Source organism: Gigantopelta aegis, chromosome 6 (assembly GCF_016097555.1).
Source record: "Gigantopelta aegis isolate Gae_Host chromosome 6, Gae_host_genome, whole genome shotgun sequence".
Classification (NCBI taxonomy): domain Eukaryota; kingdom Metazoa; phylum Mollusca; class Gastropoda; order Neomphalida; family Peltospiridae; genus Gigantopelta; species Gigantopelta aegis.
This window is the reverse complement of record NC_054704.1, coordinates 39,014,844-39,024,917: the sequence shown is the minus strand read 5'-3', so window position 1 is coordinate 39,024,917 and position 10,074 is coordinate 39,014,844. Positions and strand designations below refer to the sequence as shown.

Here is a 10,074-nt window from a genome sequence, read left to right as displayed (position 1 = left end):
TGCAATGTCCTTCAAGATGAAAGTGAACAAAGACATGGGGTCATCAGCATCAGTAATGACAAATTGTTGCAGACGAATGCTGCACAGATGCTGAAACTGACCCCCAGTCGAATGAATTAAATACATGTTGTTGTTTTTTTTAAACTTGTGATACATAACTTAACTGTGTTCACGAAAATTCCTCACAAACAACTTGTAAGATAAATAATATTTAATGGCAACTCATATAATTATTCTATAACTAAAATTTTGTGTGATAAATGTCTGCTAGTTATCCAATTTATCACACAATTACCCTTTTGTTTTGTATTCCTACTATACCATAGTAAGTGTTGTTTATTATCGTCTACAGAATAATAATTTACATATTGTTCAAAATATTTCGTTGTAGCTTGTAATTCTGGGCGCTATGGATCTAACTGTTCACTACGATGTTCATATCAACATTGTAAGTAGAGCTCCAGTTCGACCTGCAATCCAGTAAATGGGTCAGTCTGGTTGGCAAGGCATCGACTGCACAGGTAATCATCGTAGACCTAAACTAATTTATAAAAAAGGACTTGCGAAGACATCTTTGTTATTTCTGGAGAGTATTGCATAGTGTAATCTACATGACATACTAAAAATAAGAGGCGGAAATATATATATCAAATGAATGCAATGCCACTGACAGGCAACATGTACTAGTCATATTATATATACTGAACAACAAAAAAGAAATGCAAATATCAATTTAGTTTTCTTAATATATATATATATATATATATATATATATATATATATATATATATATATATATATATATGCATTCTATTAGTTGTTGTGTCAATTAAAAGGTATCATTGACTTATGTATATCATATGCCAATGTCTATTTAATTTATATTTGAATTAATATTATCTTGAAGAAAAAAAAAATATTTATTAAAATAATTCACGTATTTTTTTTGTTGTTCGCTATATTCATACCACCTAAAATTGATCTAATATACATATATATATATAATGGACTGAATTGAATGTCTGAAGATTTATACAATTTTACTTTTCCGATAATGCTACTGTAACTTGGGGGTAATAATTAATATTATGCACCATATAGAATTTTTAATTTGTTCTGTACCTTGACTGTACGTTGCCTTATATATAGAACATTTATCAACAATTTTTCAGGGCCCTTTTAAGTTATATGTGTTACAGTGAAACAACTGCTTGTGACCTGTTCAGTAAATATGTTCAATACTGTAAATTGAAATATACTTACAGTCCTATGTCTTTAAAATGTTAATATATATGCGTTATCAAACATAATTAATGATATTCTTGTTAACGGGTGTAGAAGAATAAAACTGTAACGATATAAACGATGTGTGTATAAATTTGAAATACCATGTGTCATGAGTATAAACATACTGCACATTAAGTGTAGGAACATGCACCAAACAGACACTTATAGGATGTACGTGCACTATGTGCGAGGCTGCTTCTAGGAGATGACCAATGCCATAACATCCAATAAAAAAGCACGGTCGAATCGATCACTCTTTGACGTACAGATTAATCTTACATTGACTTGTCTACGACTATAAGCGCTAGGACAGTATATAGGTTTATGTTGATGAAGACGTTTAAATGTATTTAAAAACTGGGGGGTTAATATGTAAGAAATAGAATATAACATTCGTGGCAGTTTGATACCACTTATCTTACAGCTTGTTTCTTTTTTTTCTTTTTTTCTTTATCCAACTCGCTTTCTCTCGTATCTAACGGACAGTCAAGTAACATTCTCTATACGTTACAAACTAAGATATATAAATATGGTTTTTATTACAGATTGTCAGGGCGGACTGACTTACGGTAATAACCGTGGTAAGCAATGCACTAATCGCCACTGCCTGAACAACTCGACATGCAACGCTAACACTGGATTGTGTGTAGGAGGTTGTCAGTCGGGTTGGACAGACGTCGATTGTTCAAAAGGTATATAAAATGTGTGTGTGTGTGCGTGTGCGTATATGTGCGTGTATGTATTGATGGATGGATGGATGTGTGGATATGGAGATGTATAAATGGATGGATAGATGGATGGTCCCATATATGCATTGATGCATGAATGCAAGTATGTACGTATGTGTGCATGCTTTCATAAATCTGTGTATATACACGCATACGCATGTATACATAAACATATATTTGTTTAAATATAATATTTGTAAAATTGTTAGGAAACAATACCGACTAAAACAATGCATTGGTACACACTATTGTATTTCTTAATCAATTTCGTTTCCTTTCAGCTTGTTCCAGGTCGTGGTATGGACCCAACTGTTCCCTGTCATGTACAGACAGACACTGTAGTGGACAGTCACGTTGTAATCACACTGATGGGAAATGTGAAGCAGGTTGTCAGACAGGGTGGAAGAAAGTCGATTGTGCAGGTCCACACATTTTGCTATGCAGTTATATCCTTATTGCACGCAGAAGCTATTATTTGGTTATGTTAATTTAGATGGTGATATGCTATAACGTAATAGTCTATTTAGGGGAAATATTTCAAATCTGGCTACAAATAATTTTCAATAATAATATAGTTCATCAATGGTCGAAAAACGTGAATAAAGTATATAGCCAAACCTGAAAATCGTGGGTTCGACACTGTCCTACTGATTTGATGATTTCAAAGAGACTAGTATCTTTTTTTTCAGTAACATATATTATTCACAATGTCTATATTCTCTTTTATGTCAGTTTACAAAACGTAAAACTATGTCCTTCCTGTAAATGCCAATAGAATGAGAAATGCACAATTATGTTGATGCAAAATATCTTGCTTAATAATCTTGTACACTTAGTTTTGGAATTTGCATTATACTCAGAAAGAGTATTTATTTAGATCTGTGTCCGTCTTATTATTTAGTAACAGCAGTCGATATTTAGTATACCTAGTCGTTATAGTTGTTTCGGAATGTGATGACAGATATCACCCAGACTGTAGTCTAGACTGCAGTAAGCGAAACTGCAAGGACGACAACTCACCATGTGATTCCGTGACTGGAGAGTGTGCTGTAACCGGTTGTCAGATTTGATGGGAACGTGTCTATGTACAGGTGAATGCGGTTGTGTCCTTGTTACAATTGAACGCTCGTCCATTGGTTATGTTAGTGGAAGCGTTTGTGTACAATGTCATTACAATCTAGCTGTTCAGTATTATTACAATCCATCATATGCGGCTGTGTGGGACAGAAACAATACATCCGAGATGTTGAAATTTCAATCTTGGACAACGCTTGTTCTGTACTACATACGGTACATTCTCTTCCACTCATCCATTCAATAAATAAACTATTAAGTTACTCTAACAGACCAAAAATGGCTAAAAAAAAAAAGAAACGTGTTATATGACCATTTTATCGTAAGTGACTTGAAATATTATATTTTAAACTTAGCACTTCAAGTTAACAAGGTAAGTGTAAATCACAAAACATCAATCTTAAATTGTTGTTCGAAGAGATTTTATATACTATGAATTAAGTATAACAATAGAAAGAAAGAAAGAAGAAAGAAAGAAATGTTTTAGTTAACGACGCACTCAACACATTTTATTTACGGTTATATGGCGTCAGACATATGGTTAAGGACCACACAGATTTTGAGAGGAAACCCGCTGTCTTTCCGATTAGCAGCAAGGGATCTTTTATTTGCGCTTCCCACAGGCAGGATAGCACAAACCATGGCCTTTGTTGAACCAGTTATGGATCATTGGTCGGTGCAAATGGTTTATACCTACCCATTGAGCCTTGCGGAGCACTCACTCAGGGTTTGGTGGCGGTATCTGGATTTAAAATTCCATGCGTCGACTGGGATCAGAACCCAGTACCTACCAGCCTGTAGACCGATGTCCTAACCACGACGCCACCGAGGCCGGTAACAATAGAGGCACATACATAAGAATAGAGTTCGTTCCACGTGTTAACTCATGGAATAAGTCGGTCCAATATATTTACGTTTGAGAGAAAGCATGACGTAAAATGTGCATTAAATCCAGTTAGTGTATCAAATAGAGTTTTATTTTGAATACCATAATTTGTTGCTAGTATTTCATTGATAGTTTTGATAAACATATTGCTTATTAATCAAAAACACTTAGTATTAAATATGTATTACATTTATAAAGTATAAGTGTATATATTTAGATTTGCATGGTCCATTATTGGAATTGTATAGTACTCATTGCCAATAATTTGTATACATTTTTGCTATATATACCTCACCCCCATCAAAAGACGTTTATAGCTAGCCACCTAAAATATTTCAGAATGTGACGATAGACATGGCGTAGACTGTAGTCTAGACTGTAGGATGACACACTGCAAGAACGACAACACTCTGTGTGATTCCCGGACTGGAGAGTGTGTTGGAGGGTGTAAACCTGGATGGAAAAATACAACCTGTACTCAACGTAAGAAAATGTTTTAATTAATTATATATGTAAACGGATAACATTGTAAAATATAGGACGGGACATAGCCCAGTGGAAAAACGCTTGCTTGATGCACGGTCGGTTTGGGATCGATCCTTGGACTATTTCTCGTTCCAGCCAGTGCACCACTACTGGTATATCAAATGCCGTGGTATATGTTATCCTGTCTGTGGGATGGTGCATATAAAAGATCCCTTGTACTAATGGAAAAATGTAGCGGGTTTCCTCTCTGAGACTATATGTCAAAATTACCAAATGTTTGACATCCAATTGCATATGATTAATAAATCAATGTGCTCTAGTAGTGTCGTTAAACAAAACAAACTAAAACACATTTTTTAATATTTGTTATGGTGTTTCACTGTGTGTTTTTCCAATACCACACCCTTTCTATTCGCGTTTTAAGTCATTAAAATTATATTTAATATTGTTTGTCTTATTTGATACTGCATTGTCATGCGTTATAAAATGTATGATGAACAAATTCACAAGTGGCACACAACAGTACGCATATGTAGCATGCCAGCTGCCCACATTTATCTTCAATTTTAGTTCTTAAGTATACATTGCGCATTGTTGCGTTCCAATAATGTTACCGAATAATATGTCGTTTTAAATCAGGCACACCATATTTTGTACATCTAATACAAATTTAGTAACATACTGTGTACTATTGCTCAATTAGACAACAAATTCACCATGAAATGTAATATTGCTGGTGTAAATTTGAAAATTAACAAAAACTTTGCATGTATAAAGTTTGTTTTGTAGCTCGAATACCCACTAAAGGTAATATGTCGTTAATTTAATGAAACATTATATTTGTGTAGCTGTTGAAATGGGTAATGCTGTCAGTATCAAATAACGTTCAGACAACACTTTACTAATGGAAAATGAACAAACATATATAACAATCTACTAAGCAATTTTGCTTATTAGAATTAGAATATAGTACTTTCTGCAGTTTGAATAAATATTTCATTTTAGAATGTCCGTCTGGAAAATATGGATAGGGGTGTCTTCAAGAATGTATTGACAGACATTGCTATGGCAGCCAACGATGTGATCTGTCCACAGGACAGTGTGTCGATGGGTGCATTGTTGGATGGCAAGGGGTGTCCTGCAGCGAAGTTAAAACGGATTCGACGACAGGTAGCGGTTAGTTGGTTATAAACTCTTAAAACACTTAATACCGCTGTAGTTTAATTGTTACAGTTCAACGTTGAAGACTTCAGTGTGTTTTAGTTTTAAAATATAGGTACAGATAATAAGCATAAGTTAAATTAATAGTAACAATCGGGTCTTGCATCATACTTAGGGTTTAACCTGGAATTTTGCGAATTCGGTCTGAAAATCTTAACAAAATTAAAATTTCAATTAGCTTGGCTTGTAAAACAGAAGTAGATCCAACAAGAGCATGCGATTTTCAAATTAGCTTTGTCGAGCTAACAGTGAAGTAAATTTGCCAAATTTATTTATTCTACAGGGCGGTGTTAATCATATCGCATATCCTATACTATATCAAAATAAGACCTTTCATAATCGTGAAACAACTAAACATGTTCACTATTTTACACACTAACCCCCTGTAAATAACCCCTGAATTTGTGCAGGGTCCACCGAGCATAGGGATTGTTAAAGTTTTTCTCTATTGTGATAATTGTGAGTGGAATGTGTCTTATAATATATCGTTTATAGACTTCGTGATGGAAACCACTTTGTAAAATCTATTATAGCGGTCATACAAGATGGTAGCATATAATTCCATATGACTGACATAAACATATTCGAAACGGAATATAGCTTGTTTCCTTTCAGTTTTCAGAGTACCACAATTTGTTGCTGGGGTCTCAGTTGCATATTGACATGTCCCCACATTGTAATCCAAGATGGCTGTCCAATACAAGACTGGCTCCTGGACTGAACTGAAAAACATTATGAATTCCTTCGAATATAAACAGAATCACTCACTGCTTTATGCCTGTACAGCAACTATTTTGCATAGTTTACTGCAGAATTGTTCAACACTTCACTAAATCCACTTAGACTGACATCAGCTTTTCAACATTACGAAGATAAACTTTGAGATTAGCAACATACGTTTTCTATAGATTTAGTTAGTGGAAAATGGTAGTTGTCTTGGAAACTGAACGTGTGATATCCCAGGAATAAAGCATATCCAGGCACTCTCTGTCTACTTTCATAAAATCTTATATATCTGAGTCCTCTACCTATTTGTCTGCTTGTTTGCTTTATGTAAATGGACCCGTTCCCATGAATTTCAGTATTTCTAAGGTTAGTGTACCTACTTTTGAAAACCTTCTTGCATAAATCTTTCATGTCGTTTATTCGACGCTTCCGTTATTCAGGTATTCTGCCTACTGCGTTTACCATTATGAATGAGCCCGACACGCGACATTTTATTAGATCAGCGGACCTGACTTTCACATGGGATGACGAATCACGTGATAATTGCTTTATACCTCTCCTACTAAGTTCACAGTTTATCAAATGCGCTTTTAATCTAAATTTGAAGTTTGTTTTGTTTAACGACACCACTAGAGCACATAGATGTTGTATTAATCATCGGCTATTAGATGTCAAACATATGGTCATTTTCACAGCCATAGACAGGAAACCCACTACATTTTCCCATTAATAGCAAGGGATATTTTGTATGTACCATACCACAGACAAAATAGCACATTACTATTACTAATATTTATTTACATGCTTATATACCACTAGGGTTTCAAGCATGTTTGTCCCGGGCCCGGTCTCTGGATAGCCAGTGATCTGGTCCGAGACAGAAATATATGGGGCAATTTTGAATTTTAAAGCCAAAATAAATAAATGGGCTATTAAAAATTTGTGCTCAGTCCTAAAACTATAAATTATGTCTACTTCATTCTATTATAATTTAGGCGCATTTTAGATCGGGCAGTCTAAATTTAAACATAATACTTTTAACTTTAGCCCTTGCTGGGTGATGAGGGGGAGGTTGGTAGGGAAGGTTAGGGCTCCCATCACAGGAGTTATTTAGTAGCTGAAAAGAGGGGTAGCACTCGTATCAGTAACCTTTATATATATATATATATATATATATATATATATATATATATATATATATATATATATATATATAGAGGGCCGGCCAAGGGGAGTGGGGGGGCGGCAGACCTCCGGACATACCTCACTCTCCCTACGGTCGAAACCGCCTACGCCTAAGCGTCCTAACCCCTAACTTCCGGTGGTATACCCACCCCCCCCACCCCCACCCAACACGCCCCCAGTCGGTCAAACCGCGGAGCCCTCCACTCATGGTGCTCCTCGTGAAATATTTGAATCCCTGGTAGCTGCCACTAGTAGAGTGGCAGGCCACTAGGAGAGTGGCATAGCAGTATGCTTTATTTAATAGGAAAGAGGCAAGGTTTTAAGAAAGTTTGCGTCTGGCCGGCCAATGTTGCAGAAACGTGTCCTGGCTGATCACTGGAAACCGTGGAGCCTCGCTGTCACCTACGAGAACAAAAACGTTATGTCATTCATCAGAAGCTGTCACCCTTTAATTTGTAAAAACCGTAGGGAGGGCACGAAGCAATGGAAAACTGCCATGACTCTCCAAACGGTATGGGTGCAGCGCACCGCCCATCGAATTAAGACTTTTTATTAGATATGTGGATAGAAATAAATGATTAAAAAATACGAAACAGATTAAAACACCGTGCACGCTTGTAAACATATATATTAAACTAATATATTTTTAAAAACAATAACACCAAATATAAATTTACCATTATTTACAATATATTGTCTTGCCGGTGAGCGGTGAGTACATTACTGCCAGGTAATACCCCCCCCCCCCCCCACCCACCCACCTACCCACCCACCCTACTTACCCGAAGCTGACACTTTCATTGACATTCATACCACAACCACAGACATATAAGAAAAAATATAATTTAAAAATATATGGTCTAATGACCCATTTATATACATGTTTATTTTTAAATTATTAGAAGCCGGTACATTTAAAAGTCGTAATTTTAACATTAGCCCAACCTGCCATGCGCGAGCAGCGGCTGAAGAGTTTAGGAGTACACTAACCTATATATAGTTAATGCAACAATAAATAACTAAGATTAATACAATATTAACAACATTAACAACCACGACTGATATGGATTATAAATAAATAATTTATTAAATTTACACAACTGCGGTGACTTCAGGCATATTAAACGTCACAAGTAAATTAGTAATTTAATTTATACCCGTCCGTCACCGCAAGAGGATAGTACACAACTGCGGTGACTTCAGGTATATTAACAGTAGACTATATATTGGGCCCATCAACCGCCATAGAAGGATAATACACAACATATGGCGAGAGACAGACCCAACACGCATAAACCCCGCGTGGGAGAAGTCTAAGGGAGATCGATGTACATCAGTACATGGTATTTACAACCAATTCAATGCCATATGAGGAAAAGTCCGGTGGGTACCTAGGTAATAATTGCCCCTAGATGAATATATTAATTAACGACCTTAATTAACCATAATAACAGTTACAAACCAAATAACAACTATAGTTAGAACGGTCAACCGAACAGTGGTTAATAAGACAAGAAAACTCATATGACAGTTTTAGTTTCAAAGACAAAGGCAACCAGGAGCTTGTCAATTACCTTTTTGTGTTCAGCAGGTGGATTTAATAAGTTATAACTGTTGAACACTAAGTTATTATTATTTATTTTTTTAGCAGTTTCTGTCTTTTTTTGTGAATGTTTGGTGCACACCAGCAGAAAATGTTTAACATTCTCAACCTGGTTGTACACCAAACAATTGGGTGTGGTAGATTTTAGTGGATCTGATATTAAAAGAAACTGGGTCAGGTCCTGCTGCCTTTGGTTTAATATGTGAGTGCCACGCCCTGGTATGATGGTTCTATTCGGTTTGCCATACACCTCCAAGGCGTGGTTTTAATATAGAGTTAACCTCACTGTAATTGTAAGCTATCCTAATGCCTGTGTTAACGTCACGCAGACTATTTTTGGCATTAACGTCAGCTAGCTCATTGCCTGGTATACCAACATGCGCCGGTACCCATTCCAGTATTACTAAGGTTCCACTGGTAATAATGTTATTGTAGCATTTATAAATTTTGTTTACAAGTTCCGGTCTTACACCGCTAAAACTCATTATCGCCTGTAAGGCACTCAAACTGTCAGTGTAAAAGACATATCCACTAGGGCCTTTATTTTTATTATTGTAATTCTGAATCCACATCAACCCATAAAGTATGGCTAAAAGCTCACAAGTATAAACCGATACGTTATCTGTCAGCTTGGCCCTAATGGCTGTCGGTTTAGTTGCTTTACTAATATTTTGTATAATAAAAGCCATACCTGTTTTCCCAGTGGTGGGGTCCTTTGACCCATCGGTGTACACATGGACACTATCTGGGTAAAATTTCTCCACCACTGCTTGGAAAATTATTTTCTTAAATAATGGGTTTTCATATTTAAGTATTTCGTTGCGGATGTGGAATTGAACCACTGGGGGTTCAAGCTGCCATGGCACCTCCAACTTATC

General features: G+C 35.9%; 1 protein-coding gene and 1 long non-coding RNA gene across 3 annotated transcripts; both read left to right on the top strand.

The window, feature by feature from the left end:
• The first annotated feature begins 390 nt into the window (after positions 1 to 390).
• On the top strand, positions 391 to 3,085 carry LOC121374533 (multiple epidermal growth factor-like domains protein 10). The gene is made up of 4 exons (XM_041501636.1): positions 391 to 521; positions 1,833 to 1,979; positions 2,297 to 2,437; positions 2,988 to 3,085. The coding sequence occupies exons 1-4, from the start codon at positions 485 to 487 to the stop codon at positions 3,083 to 3,085; spliced, it is 423 nt and encodes a 140-aa protein (XP_041357570.1). The 5' UTR covers positions 391 to 484.
• A 1,229-nt stretch (positions 3,086 to 4,314) lies between these two features.
• On the top strand, positions 4,315 to 6,655 carry LOC121374462. Of its 2 annotated transcripts, none has more exons than XR_005958236.1 (3): positions 4,315 to 4,458; positions 5,467 to 5,631; positions 6,298 to 6,655. It is a non-coding gene; the product is annotated as an uncharacterized LOC121374462 (long non-coding RNA). The 2 variants fall into 2 exon arrangements; XR_005958237.1 differs by having other exon boundaries at positions 5,467 to 5,637.
• The last annotated feature ends 3,419 nt before the right edge of the window (positions 6,656 to 10,074 follow it).